Source organism: Eufriesea mexicana, unplaced genomic scaffold (assembly GCF_001483705.2).
Source record: "Eufriesea mexicana isolate 0111107269 unplaced genomic scaffold, ASM148370v2 scaffold2438, whole genome shotgun sequence".
NCBI classification, from domain to species: Eukaryota; Metazoa; Arthropoda; class Insecta; order Hymenoptera; family Apidae; genus Eufriesea; species Eufriesea mexicana.
In genome coordinates this window covers 427,440-448,628 of record NW_016910515.1, presented here as the reverse complement: position 1 = coordinate 448,628, position 21,189 = coordinate 427,440, and the positions used below count along the sequence as shown (strand labels likewise).

Below are 21,189 nucleotides of genomic sequence, written 5' to 3'. Positions count from 1 at the left end.
GGATGTATCGAATGCGGTGATTACAGGTATCGTTCAAATTAAAAATGTACTTACGGCTAACATTCTTTATACGAAAATATACATTTAACGTACGAATATCATTTGTTTTGACTATATTTTATAATATAGAAAAGAATATAGAAACAAGCGACACGATAAACATACGGTATGTAGAAGTTAACCGATAGCCGTCATACGAAGATGTTATACGATGATAATTTAATAATAATAGTTTCCTATCAATTTCGTAAATCATAATTCAGGTATTATTATCGTACCATGTGTTAAATAATTACGATTACGCAATTACGATACTTATTATCGTAAATATGAGCATGAATATGAGCATGTATTAAAAGTTTGAAAAAAAAACAAACAAGACAATAATGCAAATTTTTCCGCACGAAATTGTGCTACTAATGATATCTCTGATTTATTTCATATTTCCGTACAAATTGTGAAGAAATTGTAGAACTCTTGCAACTTTGTTGCGTGCAAACAAATAAATAGCCTATACCGAAAGTAGTTTTAGAGAGTAAAGTTATAAAATATTTTGAAAATATCTTGAAAATATTTTTATAAATTTTCATTTTATATTCTTATTTTATCTTTTATATTATTATTATTATTATTATTATTATCTTTTACAAAATATCGTAAAATATACTTATTGTACTATTTTTAGTTTTTCTAATATACTGGATAGTAAGAGTAGGAAATACAACGGTTGGAAGGAAAAAGTATAACGTTCCAATACGTTTATCGGTAGTCGCTATTTAAATCGAGATAGTAACGTTATGCGTATTATTTTTTAACGTTATACAAATATTCTTTCTTTCAACATATTCGTTCAATTTATGTACATATGTATAGATGTCCGGGTGATATTGCGAAGTGTTTGCTGGGTTCTGTTCTTGATCCTTGCGAATGTTGCGCAAAGGGTATATGTGCTCGATTGGACGGTGAGCCCTGTTGGAATTCTAGTATTCCTGGATTACCTCCCGAACGTCGTAACGATGGACTATGCGCAAGGAATTATGTATGCACATTAAGATCAGATCTTCGGAAACAGGTACATTGAATTAAGTAAAATAGAATTAATATCTAATAAGATATTACACATTATGCTCCTAGTTCGAGACGACAGAGATCGTTACAATTTTTTTAGCTTCATTCAGTTAACAACGATAAACTATTATTTATACCTAACGATTATTTCATGCAGATATTAAAGTTTGCAGTAAAGCTTCTGATCTGTATTTTAGAAGTTTCAGCAATATTTCATTTCGAATGATCTTTTATCTGTTTTTGAAGAATATTTCTTCGTTATTATTTTATATGCAATAATTACAATACGAATGTCACAATTGAAACAATTCGTTTCGATCGTTTGATTATAATTTTTTATTGCTACAACATTTGGTTATTATTATTTGACATATACTGATTATCAAATAAATAGCTGTTAGAGGGATATTTAATGTCTCCCAAGCAAATTCTTATCGAAAGCGCGCTGATATTTGTGCAATATGTGTTTGCTCTGTTTTAAATTAATGTATATATCTCAAATACATTTTAGACATTTTTAAAAGGACATTAAAAACATGATCGCTAAAGAATATCGATACTTTACACAGTATTAAAAGGACTCGAGGGACAATTTGTTGCAACGAAAAGATGCATAAGGTTATTTAAACAATGGCGAAGGAAGTGTGAAAATTGACAGAAATGATTAAAATTTAAAACTTCGATTGGACGGTGTAATTTTTTTAGCCAGTCACCGAAAATTATGACATACGAGTATAGTCAAGTCTCCTGTCACGCGATTAATTCGTACCGCGTTATATGGGAACCGTGTGATAAGAAAATCAGAATTAATTGAAATTAGTAAATGCGTTCTATGTAAACCGCGTTACGATAAATATAGCAATAAGACAAATCAGATCATATGTAAACCACTGCCGTGTTATATAGGAAGCCGCACTATAAGAAATTCAGAAATAATACAAATTGAACGAATTCGTACCGCGTTATATGAAATCTGAAAAATAAATAAATTGTACACAAGTGAGACCTATATAAAAACTGCGTTCTCAAAGTATCAAGTTACGATTGATACGGTTAGTAAATAAAATTTTATACTAGAAATGTCAATGAATATGTAGATTTTTACATATTTGAATTTAGGTTTATCGAACATAATCAATAGTTCATATAATAAAATTATAAACCAAAATAATTGTTTTCAACAAAAATATTTAATTTGATACGTATCAGTAACGCAGCCTGATTTAAAATAGGATTCTAATGTTAAAATTAAACGGTTTATTACTTTGTTTTATATAATTATCTTTTGGGCGCCTATCAAAGCCCTTATTAAAATCTCTCCTGTCATAAGTTCGCTTACCTATAAATGTTATTCCATATTTCTTCTTATTTATATTTATTTCTGAAACAAATGATTTATTGTCAAACACTCTTATGAAACCGCTTCAGTCTGATGAGAATTCAGACATTCTTATCATGTGGTTTATACATCGAGGATACCACAATTACATTGTTTTATTATAAATCATCACTGTACTTACATACATTCTTATGCGCATTTCTATTCATTATGGGCAGGGGTTGTACGCGAATTTATTCTTCACCTGTTGTCGTTATCCCAATTGTAAGAGAAGAATTCAGAGCAAGATTACACGTGGATAAAAAATTAGATTTCTCCTTTTTTATGTTATTCTTTAAATATATTACACTTGGAGATAAAGACGAGCGTCATTGACTACTTATTGTTAGTTAAAAAGAAAGTTGGTCAAATGTGGACCTATCGTTGATATAAATCGTCGAAATATGTCATTTCTTCGAGTTACCTGTGCATATATGTAGTATAGCATCTCGATTAGCGGTAATAACGTGTAACGTTATTAACATTCTATACGCAGTGTTACATACTAAAAAAGAAAATTGCTCAAGCAATATTTGTTAAGCGATTTTATTTCATTTTCTTACGAAAAGTGGTCTATCTCGAAAGAGAAATGGAAAATAGAATATAATTGTAATTCTTAATGCTAATTGTAGATTCTTTCTTCCTTTTAATTACGTCAATTATAAAGTTTCAGTAACGGATAATTACAATTCATGACACTTTCATTTAAACTGCGTCATGTTTGTTTAAAAGTTATTAATATAAAAAATAGTTATTAATAATTCATACAAGTTATCTTCAAGGTCTTCTATGAACATCTTCCTTAACGTTTAAATCTAATAAACATATCTTTCCGAAAGAATTGAAAAAAGAAAATGTTTTAAACAGAAGTTGATTAAACAAAAGCTGAGCTTTTAGTTGGCTACGAATTACTACAAGAAAAGTTTCGAAACAGGTTTTTTTTTTTTCTTTTTTTTTTTTTCTCAAATAAAACGTCGAGATCACTTTCACCTTTTTAAACAATTTTTTATTTAATATTTTTTATTCGATAGTATTATAACCCGCGACAGGACAAGCTTAACGAGGTGAATCTTTAGGTGAATCTGTTAAATCGGTAATCGTTAGTTAGTCGTTATCGGTTGTAACTCTTACTTCTTTTTTTCCTTTAAACCATCTATAATTTCGCGAATTCTTTTCAACGCGATAAAATGTTTGTGCAGATGCGTGGTGTCTCTCTGGGTACTTTGGAGCATACGTATTTGCTGCTTTCTATGCAATCCTTTTCATACTCACCGCATATTAACAACGTATCAACCTTTTCTCTAGAAGAATATATTTTTTAATGACATGCACTTAAATTGCTCTACGATTTGCACAGACGATTGCTTGATTAAGTTTTGTCAAGAATCGTGGATAACTAAAATTCAAAGGACGAAGAATCATGGATTTCTTCGACTTGTCTTTAACCAATTTAAAATCATTCGAAGGACTTGTTAAATAAGGTCGACGATCGATGAGCTCGTCCCGGAAGGATCTATAATGTTATTAAGCAAAAAAGTATCAACGTCACTAAAAAAGTTCATCTACTTTTGTTCAAAACATTTTTTTCTCAAGTGCACGGAGTTGGGCGATTTCGGATTGAAAAGACGCGAAATGTGTTAGGTGGAATACCCTGTACACCCTGACGAGTAATGTAATAAATGTGCAGTTCTAGTCACCTTACGGTATGTAGAAATACATTAATATTTTGTTAATACAAATTGGTATTAGAAAATTGTCAAATTAGGACAAGGTTAAAGTAACATTAACTTATATAAAAGTACTTTATAAAAAGAAGAAATATGTTAGAATTCTGAACCTGTGCTGGCAATAAATAAAGATAAAAGCAATGATTAGAAGAGCATATTGAAATGTTAATCTTGAAAATAACGAATACATCACGTTCACGGCGTATATCGAGATTAAATTTATAATCGTTAATGATTAATTAATAATCGTTATACAGTTGGAAATTTTGTTACGAAAGACAATCTCGTGAAATTGTAGAAACAGATGACGAAAAGTTCTCGTTTAATTCTCGTTCGATTCTCGAATAAGAGATACAGAGATAACGAGAACTTCTTTCTTTTATAACATTTTTTTAGTAGGACAATAATTTATCGAATACATACTAGGTTTTTTCCGCCAATAATTTTCTGTTAATTATTCAATTAATATCGTGATATTTTATACTTTTTATCGATGGTATCGATCGTATATCATATCAATGACGAGTAATTTACGTATAAGAAAATATCGAGGGTAGAAAATATTCACTGTTGGTCGAAATTCGAAAAAAATTTTACGATACAATATCGTAAAAATTTATTCTCGTACAGGATGAAATGAGAACGTCCAAGCTGAGATAGTCGTACTTATTCTTCCCCAAATAACTTAGATTTACATATATTTAAAGTTTTCGTCAGAGAGCCTATCTCTGAGAAAATAGTCTATCGAAGAAGCAAATAAATTAGCTGCAACTAAGAGTACAGTAATTTGGTAGAGTACAGTAATTTGCTCACTGCGATTGTCGAAATTCTCACATATCGGTCTTTATTCGGCAGCTATTCTAAATTAAAAGTTTATTCCAGTTATTTAAACGCTTGAAGAATTTATGTAAATGACTTTAGACGGACGTGGAAGTACCGTTTGCAAGTACGATGTTGCATCGTAGAGAAAAAGGAATTGAATATAAAAGTGTTTCTCACATCACATGATATTTTTGTCATCTGACACGACATTTCATACCATTGTCAACGCAAACGTAACATCGCGGATCGTTTTCGCGGTCGTCTCGGTATAGCATTCTTCGTGTCGTCGTATCGTATCGTACATTTTTTAACGTTGCAAGCCTAATTTCGACACAATTAGGTCAAAATGATTATGTACGTTAGAAAGCGTATAAATGTGTATCGTTATTTAATTGAAAGATAATAGTCGAGTACAGTATATTCTCACACAAAGGATATTCGAAAAGAATTTTCTCAACGAACAAATACTCTTATATAAATCAATTTTATTTTAGAATTTCGCTTTAGTTGTTTGCAAAGGATTACTTCCTTTTCGAGAAATTGTATCATGATTTCCGAGGTACTCTGTGTGGTAGAAAAAGTAGAATAGGTGGTAACATATTCGGAATAGCAGTTGGTTTAGGATGGAAACAAATAAAACTGCGTAATATCATAGGGAAGCTATAGCATAGGAAAACTTTTGTATTTCCAACTTTTAATAGCAATGAGAAATAAAAAGATATTTGAAATTTTTGTTTAGCTAAAAAATGACATAGAGTATCGATTTGACCAGGATGTATAGAAATAGCGATATTTCGATTCACCTTCGCTTTATACGATTAAAAAGAGAAAAGAAACACGTAGAAAATAAAATTTTATTCTTACGATATATGTATATTATTTTATTATTATATTATTTTGATATACGTAACGGGTCTCCTTGGCTCGTTCGCGAAATAAATGAAATTGAAATCATTGGAAAGAAAAATTACGGATACCGAATATATATTCGAATACTTGTACTCGGATACAAAAGTCCGGATATACCTTTATGTGGTAATGGTTACATAGATTTTTAAATATATATTTATTAGAATAAGTGGAACAAGTATGCATGGGATGGAAATATCTAATGAATTCAGGTTATTATGATAAATGAGTATGCATACAATGATTGAGGTGTTGTGTGAATTGTGTATGTAATGTAACGTATGGAAGAAGAAAGAAAAAAGAGAGTGATTTGGAATATGTCAGTTGCAATTGAGTATTAATAGAGAGAAGACGTGTGAGCATGTGATAGTGATAAAATAATTATATTTCAACCGAATATTTGTGTTTGATAATCTTTGTAATTAAATAAATAATTGTTCTTATTGTTATTTAATTTCATCCATCACTAACACTTTATATACTTGATGTACCTGTTTCATCGAAAAGCCAGATTAATACGGCATTCGATCTTTAAAAGTCACGCTGCATCCATGAAAATTTGAAACTAATCGAGATAACGGAAGAGGAATTCGATAGCGATTTGATAATTCATCGCGAGTTTCTCGTTCTTGCTCGTCATTGTGATTTGCGATATTCAAGGGATTGTATTACCGAAAAATTATTTTTCATCTCCTTGAGCTATTTTTGAAGAATCCATTAAATACGTATATGTGGATACGCGATACGATATTTACTAAATCTATTTATCGAATCTACGTATTCTACCTATTCTACGAAAGACACGATTCAAGGAGTTTTTGAACTAACAACAAGAAAAGATTTGACTACGTAGCAGTAAAGGAAAGAAAAAATAAGAAAAGGAAAAAGTAGCGACGAGAGAAAGGAGAAAAAGAAAGAAGGCAGAGGAGTTGAAGAAAAGAAAACGTCTAAAACAAGTATATATGGTATTATAATTACAATCGCTTGCAGTCGCTTACAATCGCTATTCAGTACAGTATTGCGCAAACTTAAATGATTCTTTCGAGTCAGTAGTATAGTGACTCGGAATATATACATACATACACGTATGTATATATGAATTATAGTAACATGCTTCTGACTTTTAGTGTTTTTACGTGGTTCACTGAGATCGATGGTCTCATGCTAAAAACGCCAAAAATATTTCACCAAGTACTCCGACTTTTACGACTTGAATCGTAACTTATCGTTTCGATGACCGAAATGAACGATCGAAACGAATGACCGAAATCACCGAAAATTAATGTAAACGTAATTTAATTTTCTATTATACGTTATACGTTATACGTTATACATTACACATATATATTATGCGTCATACAGATGCTACTTAAAATTCCAATCGTAGAAGCTAAAAACAAAGTTCTCGCTTTGATTATTTTTGAAAAATAATTCTACAATTAAGCCAAATTTCTATGATTTTTAATTGTACACAGGATACACCTGAAGCGACTTGCATTTGCATGGAACAAACACTAGCGTGTGGTAATGATAACAAAACATATACGACACCTTGTGTACTGCACGAAGAAGCATTGAGACGAAAAGGTACATCTTCTTTGAAGTTACAGCATCTTGGTCCATGTCAAAGCCGGCCTTGGATTTTGTCTCCTTTAGAAGACGTTTTATTAGCGTTTGGTCAACGTTTAGCGTTGAATTGCGAAGCAGAAGGCTTTCCAATTCCTGATATCTTTTGGGAGTTTCATACCGCGGATGGAAGAGAAGTTTTAAAACTACCAGGTACGTTTGTTACGTATATACAGTGTGTATGTTATTAAGTTCACTTAACTTGCATATCGCGAAGATTTTCTAAATTATACGCAAAGTGGAAACGAGATTGCTCGTTGCGTCCTGTATGCTTTTTTTAATAAGTAAATATTACGTGGCGACGTTTCAGAGACTCAAAGATCAGAGATTCAAAGACTGTAATTGTTTTCGATGCAGACTGGATACGCGTATTTTAAATTACCAAGTAAGCTTCTGGTTGTCGGAAAGTTATTTGCCAGACGTCTTCCCGTAGTAGGAATTCATGCGCAGTTCATTCTTTTCCAACAATTATTCATTCGCGACTGATGGTTTATGTCAGACATCTGATCTCCATGATAAGATGCGAGTAGAATGCGATAGGATAAAAAAATTTGATTTTGAAAATCAAGCTCGTGGATAATTTCGCGACTACTATGCCGTGGCTGTGATAATATATTTTCACGTGTATGTGGATGTACAAGAATACATACATTGCATGCAAAGGCAAAAAGCATCGAAGGCATTTATTATTTTTTAAAGATACTTTTTAAAAGACATCGCTACGATAACTTAGTCGGTTTTTAATCGATCGATCGTTGAGCGAAATATCGTATGTTTAGCCGCCTTTTTGATTTTGCAATTTTTCCAATTTTTATTTACAAAAAGAAATAACAGTAAGAATAATAAAAGTAAACGTATAATGTAACTATCGCATTCCTCGTAACACGAGTCGATCAAAAGTCGATCAAATATAATTTTACAGGGTGGCCTGGACCGTAGTCCGTAGGTGTTACCTATGTACGTGATTTTTCGTTATTCCAATTGTCTGTCCAATTGTCCGTCCAATTTTACTTTGTCCGAGAATTTTACTTTACCTTCTACGTTTTTCTTTAAACGAAGTAAAATAAAATATGCAACATTTTTGCATCTCAAATATTACGATGGTACACCGATATGCGAATGATAAGTGTTTGTGTCAATAACGACTCTGTTATTCCTAAATTACTTATAAATTATTCGTGTAATATCGTATAATTTTCTTATTAACGATTTGCTTCTGTCTTTATTTACAAGGCATTAATACACATTATAATACGTATAATAAGTAGATTCATCAGCTTTATCGAACGCGCCTATTACCAATTTATAATATTTTCGTGTTTATAGGGGAATCTGAAGAAACAACTGTTCACAGCAGCGTCGGCCCGGAACCTTTTATGCGAACCTCGTGGATGCAATTACCTCGTGTCAATAAAGAACACATTGGAATGTATCACTGCATTGCTAAAAATTCGTTGGGTGAAGCTAGTAGTGCGTCGTTTGTTTCTATATCGGACCACTAGATCCATATTATATCATATATCACACTTTGTAAAATTCGAATAAATTGTACGATTGCTTGTTAAAAGTAAAACGTTTAATGAAATTTAATTACTCGTGTACGAAGAAATAACGACGATTGAATAATTTATATTTCGAAAGTTATCTATTTCATATAGATATTCCTTTTTATATCACCTATTATATGAATAATGCCTTGATTAATAATAGTACTTGACTAATAATAATATAATAGTAATGACAACCCTTTTCGTCTTCTTTTTATAGCGTAACGATAACGTAGCGTAACCTAACGAGTTACATGGACGAGAGAAAAATCCTATTCTTCCCCATGTGTCACTGCTGCAAGTTCATTCGAGTTTAAAGAACATTCCTAGAATTTTATCTTAAGACAGTGGATTTTACTTTATAATAATTTTATAATTAGTTTATTATAACAGAGATTACAGATTTATTATTACAGAGATGTATGTATATCTCGAGGGAGACGATTTCGTAACATTAACCACTTGGAAGAAAGTATCGTTGAAAATTAGGAAATTTTCCAAACAATTATACGAAACAATTCGTAAATGTTTATTAGATCGTTTATCATCGCACGATAACAAAAAAAGATTCGTGAAATATTAATTAAACATTTGATGCGATAATTTCGTGAAAAGAATGCAATTTTTAAATTAGCCTTTATTCGGTCTAATTAAAATTTACTTCGTATTTACATAATTTTTTTTCAAACATTGTGAAAAAAAAATAAACGTATGTAGTATTACATATGTAGTATTCAATCCCGATATAGTTTGCCTGTAAAAATTTGTACGATCCGGATATAGTAGGGCTGAAGAGAAAAAGTGGTTGGTTAAACAGTGATATACGTATATAAAATTGGTAGAGAACGGAAAGCAAATCTATAGACTTTCTTCAGTCCTTTGTTTTCCCTGATTCTTCCTAAAAACTACCCTCGCTTCGATCTCTGAAAATTTTCTAGACCCATCTGTAGCTCTGGCTTTCGTCTATAGCATAATCCGCACACTTTCTTCTTTTCTCAAGGATCATTTTCCGTCAAGGATTCTCGGACCCATGATACTACACGTATCGTGAAAAGATGACACCTTTTATGTTTTAGCAATGATACACGATATATGGGATGTACAAAATATACGTTTTTCGCTTTGAATTTTCATCGACATTGTACGTGTAGCATAAACTCGTATATAACTTTGTATCGTTCGTTGCGTAAATAATAACTTTACCATGTTATATAAGCTATTCCTGAACTTTTCGTTTTTCTCATTGTCAGTGTCACGACATTCACTCTGAACGCTTTTTCTTTGTATGCTTCTGACATTTCTTCTTTCTCTATGGTTCTATTACTTTCATTCTGCACGATCATTCCTAGAAAATACTCCGGTATGCTTACTCGAAGTTTTACGTGCTTATGCATTTGAAATTTATGCCACGAGCTCGAGTACTAGGTTCAACTATATTTCTTTAAAAATATTTCGTTCACTCGAGTCGAATTCCAATATCTCCACGATGCGTTGCAACGCGATTCTTATTTCGTTTTCCGGAATGTGTCGTGTTCGGATACCGGAATAAATGAGAAATTTACTATCGAGATGATTCTTAAATTTACGGGCAAATATCAATTTTCGTACAAAGTTTAAATCTCAGACAAAAGATATCGCGAGTTATTACATCGCAAAGTAGATTAACCAATGCATAATACATAAATAATACATTTATTATTATCAATAATAACAATATAATTTTTAAAATAGTTTTATCACGTTATTATAATTAGAATTTATATAACTACTAATCACTTATCGTAAATAACAAAAATAAAACGTGATATAGAAGTGATTATGCATTAGATTAATGCGAATGAATCGTTATATGAAACATTTTTCGTTCTCATTGCCATCCTTCCTGAGGTGGTGGTGGTGGTGGTCTGAAAATAAATTGTTTCGTTATTATAATATACGAAATTCAGTTCTGTTACATATTTACAAGGTAAAAAATTTTTATTTTTTAATAGTACAAAATAATTTTAAATTCAAGCGTTTCTTTTAGCGTTTGAATTTTTATATAATATATATATTTGGACAAATTGACATTTATAGATATCATGTATGCAAATATAATCGTCGATGTATATCGATAAATTATTGCATATGTCAGAAATAAAGAAATATATTTCGAATTGTCCGGTATGATTGCACTGAAAACGTGAAGTGAGTTATTTATACGTATATAATACGTCTATAATATATATTTAACCGTACAATATGACAATGACATATATACATACATATCTATGTAGCTACGTTCACGTTTGCTACACCCGATCATAAAATCGATCGGATGTACTTTATATCTAGACACTTATATTCGAGAAAAAATTCAAGCACGACTTTGTTCGAATTATATTTATTACGTGTACGCATTTAGGGACGGAAATTTCACGCGAATAATTATATAGGAATAAAAGACAACGTGTAAAAGTTACGTTCCGTCCCCGAGAGCGTGTTTATAACATAATTTTATTCTAAGGCTTACACTTTTGCCAGACCTAACGGTCTATTTTATATTTTATACCGCGATTGCAATTCCGGAGGTTCGATGTGCCTCAACGCCGTTCTAGCGGATTAAGCGTACAAAGGTAAAGCAAAATTAGGAATTTTACTAGCACCAGACGCGACAGATGAGACCCACTTGTGACAGACCCAACAAGCGACGGACGGACGGCACTTATAAATCACGTCATCGACCATCAGAAATCGGCTCCTTGACAGTTTCCTACTCCTTAGCCAAAGGTCCTTATGTCACACCCTCTGTCCAATTAAAACTCTTTACCTTTCCACCACCAACATCTATTTTACCCAATCAGAACTAAACTAGAGAAAACTCCGGACCGAACACGACGAGACAGGACATAGAGCAAAATCGAGAAGTCAGTTCGTCTTCGGCACCAATGCTTCAAACATCTAAATTGCACATACAAACGCGTGTTCGAAACGGTACTCCGTTAACGTCTACATTATAAGTATTCATCACTTTTCTCTAAATAAACACCGTAGGACGCTACATATTTTTGATCCTTCGAGCCGGATCCAGCTTCCTACGGAGACCTACCCTTGGTCCTTCGCGTATAGTCGTGTGTGTTAGAAGAAGTGATATCAATCTCTGTGTAGATTACTATTGTTAATCAGAAGTGAGTGAGTGAAACTACGTGAACAAGAAGACATGGCAGAGCTTATACACAAGGCAAAAACTCAACGTAGAACCGTTCAGGGCCAATTGGCCAGATTTCGGAAATTCTTGGCAGAATATCACTCCAGGGAGAATGCATTCGATCAGCTTAAGTTTAGATTTGAGAGATCAGACGAATTGTGGAAGAATTTTGATAAGGCCCAAGCGATTTTAGAAGAACTAGATCCTGAGGGTGAGGGCATGTTCAGCAAGAGAGAGGAAGTAGAGGAGGCTTTCTTCGAATTAGTGGCCTGGGCACGGACCCTCTTAAAGTCAGAACATAACAGACCAACAACACCGTCGGATCGCCTTACCACGGTGAAAGAGGCAAAATGGTGTACAAAATGCCTGCGGCCAAGCGACGGTGTCAATCCGTGTACTTCCGGCAAGTGTCGCAAAAGCAGCGAGAATCATCATACACTGCCACATTTGGACGCCAAACCTGCACCGCTTGACGCCTCGAATAATGACAAAACTCAAGATGTGCAATCTATAGCACAGCCCTCTGCGCCAACAGCAGCGATGGCAACGCGGATTTCAAAGGTACCGTCAGAAGTCCTAATATCAACAGATCAGATTTATATTTTTGACAAGGACGACAACAAACCTGCACCGCTTGACGCCTCGAATAATGATAGAATTCAAGATGAGCAATCTATAGTACGGCCCTCTGCGTCAACGTCGGCGATGTCAACGCGTATTTCAAGGGTACCGCCAGAAGTCCTATTATCAACAGCCCAGACTTATATTTTTGACAAGGATGGCAACAGATATAAAGGCAGGGCGTTACTCGACTCCGCATCCCAGGCTCACTTTATTACGAGCCGATTGGCCGACCTTCTGCAATTGCGTAAGAAGGAAATACGCACACCTGTTAGCGGCTTAAATAATACATCAACAAATACTCAATATGCCGTTACAGCTACTCTCCAATCTACGGATAAGAGATTTACTGCGAATGTAAATCTATTAACAATACCACGAATAACGGACCTCTTACCGTCAAGCCAGGTCGATAGGGACAGGATAGAAATTCCGGCTAACGTCCCCCTTGCCGATCCCGAATTTCATAAACCAGCGGAAATCGATATCCTCGTAGGAGCAGGACTATTCTTTTCTTTAATGGGCGTGGGACAAATTAAGCCGATAGTAAAGGACTCAAGGTCAAATTCCTCAAGCCCAGTGCTCCAGAAAACCCGTTTAGGCTGGATCATCTCGGGTGAAGTACCTCAACGCGATGAATCAACAAAGGCATCATCCTGTTATTTAATTGTAAAATCTAAAAATTATTTGGGCACTCAAATGCAGATGCTGAAACGTATAAGCAGGAGAAGAAACAGTCACAGGTATACGACCGAACCAGAAGAATATTCCTGTGATGTATGCGAGTTCAAATGCCAGAATCGACGCAGATTAAAAGAACACTTAGAACAGAAACATGCATCAAAGTATAAATACGACCGCGAATATCGTGGGAGAAGGTTCAAGGCAAAGGACGATATGAGACATCCGTGTTATACATGTCCGTTTTAAACACAAGGAAGGACCTATAGCCGGTCCAAAGAAGACTTGCTCGAGCAGTAATTCCCTGTACGTGCACCAAAACTGGACACATTTCAAACCAAGGTACGAATGCAAGGTCTGCAAGAGACGCATGGTCATTCAGGAGAACCTCGAATAACACATCTTACTGCAGCACGAGAGACGAGGGAGTTTTGTTTGTGAAAAATGTGGCAAGCCATTCACCGAGCATCACCGATTGAAACAACACATGACGACTCACACTGGAGATAGATCATACGATTGTCACCTTTTTGGTAAGGCCTTCGCACGCTGCACAGCCTGCAGACAACATCTGCTCAACCACACGAGCAAACGAACATATAACAGTGATATTTGCGGTAAAACGTTCACGCAGAAACCCGGCCTGATTTGGCACCAGAAATCGCTTCCTCGGTTACCAGTGTCCACGTAAAGCATATCCTTAGTGACTTCGTGAAGAAAGAATGATTATACTGTGGGACTAACTCGAGCGTGTCGTGTACATATATCGGTGAAGTGACGTTAGAAAGGTGCAAATTGTTCTTAAAAATATAATTTTTATGTTATATCCATTGACGATTTTACATTAGCTAATTTAAACAAATCTGAACTGTTACGTCAATTGCGAAGTTAGTTCTACTCGATTCATTCTTAATGGTTTATATTATTTACTGTGTAAAAGAATTATAAAGGCAAGCTTAAATCATTGTTTGTGGGTAGCTATATAAATTTGACTATTTTATATTTATTATTCAGACGAATGTTAAGGTTGAGATTTTCAAGCACTTAATTGCTCATACTCTCACCCACCTCCATGTACGTATTCAATGGGTGGAAATATGATTTGTATGACGGGTCGTTAATTGATATTAAATAATTAAGCAGTTTTGTAGAAACGAGTGATTGCGAGATCAAATAACTAAAATCGACATCTATTGTCAAATACATTGTACTCGAGCTGAGATTATAAGAATTTATTCGGGCCAGGTAGTATAAGGATTATTTAAACCAATTAAAGGTAGAACGTAGATGGCACCTACCGGGAACCAAATTTGAAGGAGATACAGTTGTGTTGATAAAGGAGGACAACCAGCCACCACTACATTGGTCGGTAGGCTGTATCATGGAACTTCAACCAGGAGACAACGGAATCATTCGAGTCGCAACGATAAAATCCGCAACTGGTCTATACAAGGGATGTCTGAAGTAGCTAGCCCTTTTATACCTGGAGGAGACGCAACCTGATGCACTTTAATAAATATAACAATTTCTTCATTGTATTCTTTCCGCTATACTATGTAAATAAAGTTAAAATTTTGAACGGCTACACCGTTCAAAGGGGGGAGTATGTTCCGCTCCGGAGAGCGTGTTTATAACATAATTTTATTCTAAGGCTTACACTTTTGCCAGACCTAACGGTCTATTTTATATTTTATACCGCGACTGCAATTCCGGAGGTTCGATGTGCCTCAACGCCGTTCTAGCGGATTAAGCGTACAAAGGTAAAGCAAAATTAGGAATTTTACTAGCACCAGACGCGACAGATGGGACCCACTTGTGACAGACCCAACAAGCGACGGACGGACGGCACTTATAAATCACGTCATTGACCATCAGAAATCGGCTCCTTGACAGTTTCCTACTCCTTAGCCAAAGGTCCTTATGTCACACCCTCTGTCCAATTAAAACTCTTTACCTTTCCACCACCAACATCTATTTTACCCAATTAGAACTAAACTAGAGAAAACTCCGGACCGAACACGACGAGATAGGACATAGAGCAAAATCGAGAAGTCAGTTCGTCTTCGGCACCAATCCTTCAAACATCTAAATTGCACATACAAACGTGTGTTCGAAACGGTACTCCGTTAACGTTTACATTATAAATATTCATCACTTTTCTGTAAATAAACACTCTCTTTGACCACACACATTTTGGATCCCTATTATCGCAACTAGTCACGCAATATTAATTTGGCGCGTGATAAGCGTTCTTGGAAATCGAAGAGATTCGATACCGTAGGACGCTACAAGTTATTTGCGTTCCATACGTCGTAGAACATTGATACCGATAGCATACTTCAACATTCCAACAATTGTTCCAACATTCGATGTATCGTATGATTCTGGATGAAATGAGCGAGAATTATGACCAATCCCGTTCAGGATTCAGAAGTTAGAACGGGTACATTGGGACGTCGAAGAGTTTATATAGAGTCAAATTTATGGACAACTACATAGACAGTTTCAGAATCCTTAGGATGGAAAATAAAACATTTTTTAATCGTTTCTATTTATAATATGTTGTATTCATAATATCTAAGCGTTGTTTGTTACAATAAACAATTGTCATATCGATCAATATCATTTATTGTTTATTAATGCTATTATTCGTTAAGGTGTCATGAACTGTGTGGGAATTATGACGTTGCGTATTAGCACTCGCTAATAAACTAACTAACGAATAAACTAACAAACAAGAAAATTCGTATGCAAAATATTAATGTGTTACAGTGTATTCGATATACTATCATATCGAATTATATATTCAAATTCTTCAACATAAAATGGTATGTATGTTTTCTTTGTGAAACTCTTTCTAATCGGTCTTTATATCCTTTCGAGCCTACGCGTTATTTTCATTTTCTTCATTTTATCTATTATTTTATTTTATTTAGCAAATATAAGCTTATACGAATAGTTGAAAATCAACGGTACGATGAACTATTATATATATATATATATATATATACGAGTGCACTGTCTCGAATATATGTAGCTGCTTTAGAATGTTTCTTACATTGAAGATACAATCTTACAATGAATCTTATATTTAACATTTATTTGATTCAATTTATTATTAGAAGAATTTTGTATGCTGTTGCTGACATCGTAATCATAGATGTAGCGATGAGAACTAAAATTAATATTTTTCAAAGTTATTTTATATGAACATTTCAGCCGATTACTTCTTTTCACTTATTGTTAGCAATAATATTTTATGATCATGAATATATTTCATCGCATTTTGTGTTACAGGCTTCTTGCATTCCTTAATCTGTGTTTCCACTGACGCAAGAACAAGCAACACTTTGTGAGCGTTCTGTATTTGTGGAAAAAGATTGCCTCTTTTTACTGAATTCGTACCGAATGTTACTTCAAATTTCTCCGTGCTCTTGTCGTCGGTTATTACCGACGACAACCGACAAGAAATGCTGCTACTTCATGCCTGTTCCCACACAATTGGAGAAGATCGAAGAAAAATTCGCCATCGATTTCCCAATGATTGTCGACATCGATGCAGAAAAATGTCGAGTATACGATGGCATAATGACTTTAATTAATTAAAGAATATAGAAAATTTAAATATTTGTGGCTTCTTTCAGACAAAAGTTATAAGTATAGAAAATGTTAAAGAGGATGCGTAAAAAAGCTGGAATCTAAATTACTGCTAATGTAGCCGTGATACGGATCTTTATATACTTGTTTTTACCGTTTCGATGTAAACAATCCCTAATAAGATAGTACGCGTTGAATATTTGTTCACGAATTACTTTGCAGAAAAATTGTATATCAACGTTTACATATTTACGAGCCGAATTTTGAATAAACGTCAGAGATACATACAAGTAACTACGCTGTCTATGTATAAGTATGCAAATTTTTTCCATAACTTTTTGTTTCATATTCCAAACAGTTTTATAGTTAGTTTGCAACGTGTTTGCAACTTATCTGAATTTCCAGTCAATTTTTACCTAGTTTAGCTTTCGATATTTCGTTTACTTTTAGTTTATTAAAAAGGAAATTTCTAATAGTAAAATAACGCGATATTTTACAGCGTTCGCAATCTTAAGGAAATTCGTATTTCGACTTGTCCTGTAATTTTAACGTTACCTGTATTTACTTCTTCGTTTTTTAATATCTTTTGTAACCAAAAATTAAGCAAATACAGTCTTTTTCGCTATACGCTGTCACATATTTGAATATTTTAAAATATTTATAAATACGATACATGTTTGAATTTTTGTTATTTTTCTTCAATTATTTCAATTATATTGTTTTATATGATATTTATTCGTGAATCGATAACTCACATTGTGGTCAATTTTATCGAAGCGCTTTACCTAAACAACGTGATCTTAATGTGATTAACAGTAAAACATGACATTTAAATTTCATCTTTTGAAATATCCTTTTCAATCGGGTCATTTAAACTTGTTATTTAAAACTGTTTAATTTGCATCGAAGAAAGAAAATCTATTAATTTTAGATGTCATGAATAATTTCAAAACGTTTAACACTAGCTTAATAGATAACACTAGTTTTTACATACGTCATTCTACCGTGCATAATTCTTCCTCGTATCACTTATACATTGCACACACGATACTTTTTAATAATATGAATCTTGAAAGAATTTTTGTGAAAAATTTCCGTAATTTTTTACATTTAAAATAGATATTAATCAATCGTTTATTCGATATATCGAGGTATGCAATACTCTTTTTAGTTGAAATGTATGCTTACTCGGGTGTATGCCAATTTTCTCCCTCGTTGGCTTCAGCTGGAGGTGGAGGTGGAACTTCTCTAAAATTAAAAACATAGTTTTTTATAATTACAGTAAAAAATTATAATTTAATTAGCGTAACTATAATTTCGATGAAAGTTTTCATTTTCATATTATTAATATATCATAATTATAAATATTTAAAATACAATTTTTGAGTTGTCCTTTAACGAGATTAGCTTAAACTATGAAATTTTTTAAAGGTTGTTATTATTTTTTCAAGTGCGATTGGATGCGCCATAGGTCACTCTCCGGCTCGGAGGACCAAAAAATGTCGCGTCACTTCGCGAGTGAATTCTGTGGAATTCGACGGGTTGTAAGACCGTCTCGCGATCACGTAATGTTGCCTGCCGAATTAATATTGAGCAACTGTTTCAGTTTGCACGAGCAAAAGGAAGGTCACGGCTGGAGTCAAACGATAGACTCTTGTACAACGAGAGGGATTAAACTCTTGATGATCTCGATAAGTAGGCTCTGAGATTCTCTATTCGGCGTTTCGTAGAGAACTGACTGACGACTCGATTGGAACTCGTCTCTTCAACGATTCGAGGAGAACTCGACTATTCGACGATTCGAAGAGGATTCATGCTCCTCGATTTTTCTAAGATCGGTTTTAGGAAAAATTGGGAGCTCGCCAAATATTATTGGCTGATTTGACCAAGGGCGTTCTCTTGGTGCGGAAATCGGTCACCTTAAAGTGAGGGAAGGTTCCCCCAAACGAAAACGGTAGTGGAGGAAACCCTTTCCTCCAAAATGAAGTACGTGGCGCGCTGGTGACCCCATCGACCGTTTATGGCCCCTAGCTAGGGCCTGAGGCTTCCAACGTGCGCGGGCCATGTGGAGCCCTCAGGCTTATTGTCAGCCAAGTCGTAAGTGCTGTTGCCTAATTTCGTTAAATTAGGAATTTCCAGGATTCTCGTGTTCCGCGACACGAGAAGTCAAAGAAAAAAGATAAAGCAGTCAAACATGCTGACGGCATGGAGAGGAAAATTCCGATGCCGAATTGTTTGACCCTAAGACCTGGCTGTTGGAAGACCGTAATGGGTCTTCTTTGTTCCACAACGGAACATCTGCTTCACATTAAGAAATATTGCTGCACAGTACTTTTTCTTCTCTATGGACTTGTTTATTTCTTGGACTATTCTGTGACACTGTTGTATTGTAGAATGATGCTGCCTAAATCCGAATTGATGATCAGTGAAAGTTTGTTTAGATGAGAAATGTTTAGTTAAATAAAAATGTTTACTGAAAGTTTAATTCTATGGAGTAGTAATTTTTCTAGTATCTTGGAAATAGCTAGTAGAGGTCCATATGAGCATACATCATTATGGTCTTTGCCTGGTTTAAGAACTATGAGAATTTCAGCAGTTTTCAATGTCGTAGGCCAATAGTTTAATCTTAGAATGGCAATAAATATATATGTTAGCATAACTAGCCCTTTTCGAGAAAGTTGCTTAAGCATAATTGGTGTTATTAGATCCATTCCAGGAGATTTCTTGTTGGCTAGACTATGAATTGTATTTTTCATTTCCCAGGGGAGATAGCCTTAATTGTACCCAAATTGTCTTTACATAAGTTGTTGTTGGTCAAGAAATTTTCTATCTCCTGATCAGAATCCAAGCTGTTAGGAGAGAAAACATTCACAAAATATTCTGCAAACATGTTCAGCCTTTTCCTTGTCACTTCTTGCCCATGGGCCTGGAGAATTTGTTTGTTTCCTTATTGGAGAATTCAGTTGGGCAGGATTTGTCGCTAGTTTGGTTGCTCTCCATATAGAGTTATTATATCTGTTTATCTTAGTTAAATAATTCTCAAACGAAATATTTCTTAGCTCCTCAAGCTTGCGTTTAAGGACATTACTTAAGTGATTAAACATGGTCTTGTCCGCAGAAGAACGAAATTTATGCCATTTCACCCTAGCTTTCCTTTTATCTGTAATTAACTTTTTAATAACAAGTGGAATATTTTCTGGAGTTTTATTATATGTAACTTGTGGAATAGCATCCTTGGCCGCTTGCTGAAGAACTGATATTAAATTTGTAGTAGCATATCCTATTTCCTCAGGTGTTTTTAACCGTGTTTTTAGATAGATATTGTCGTTAATGTTATTTTTATACATATCCTAGTTAGTTTTTGAGTTGTGTAGTTTAGTTTATGGTTAGTTTAGTTAGTTATTAGTTATTATGTAGTTTATGGTTTCCCCATAACATATTTTTACAATTGAAATTACCTCCTACCATAAATTTGAGTCCAAATGTGTTAAAATAGGCTTCAAAGTCATTTTTTTTTTTTTCAGATTGTGTCTGGGCAGACCGTATACTGCAGAAACTGTTATGTCATAAGGCAGAGTTTTAACCTGAACTATTGTGACTTGTAGATAGTCTTCGGTAAATCTTGAGAGCTCGAAGTGATCAATTGTCTTTTTGATTAATAAGGCTGATCTAGCATGGGCAGTATTGTTCGGATGATTGGTATAGTAAAATTTATAATATGGGATTTTGAAATAGGACTTATCAGTAATATGAGCTTCACTAATTAAAAGTATGACTATTAGGTAATATTTAAGGAAAAGTTTAATCTCTTCCTTATGTTGGGCAATGCCATTGGCATTCCAAAGGGCTATTCGAAGGAACTTGGCCATTTTTAATTACAATCAGCTTGGATGGCATGTTTAATACCATGCTGTTTTGATTTATAATCTGATTGAACATAGTTTTAAAAACATCCAGAAAGTTATTGAGAATACTACTGATACTTTCATTACTGTTAGTTATGTGAGTGGTTGGATGATTAATTAA

General features: G+C 34.0%; 1 protein-coding gene across 1 annotated transcript in view; it reads left to right on the top strand.

Moving 5' to 3' along the window:
- Positions 1-9,032, top strand: part of LOC108550013 (insulin-like growth factor-binding protein-related protein 1) — a 44,747-nt gene extending 35,715 nt beyond the window's left edge. The window contains exons 3-6 of the mRNA XM_017903606.1: positions 874-1,072; positions 2,805-2,807; positions 7,380-7,683; positions 8,857-9,032. Of these exons, the coding sequence (XP_017759095.1) occupies positions 874-1,072; positions 2,805-2,807; positions 7,380-7,683; positions 8,857-9,032 (682 nt within the window). The remainder of the gene's footprint in view (positions 1-873; positions 1,073-2,804; positions 2,808-7,379; positions 7,684-8,856) is intronic.
- Positions 9,033-21,189: the final 12,157 nt, after the last annotated feature.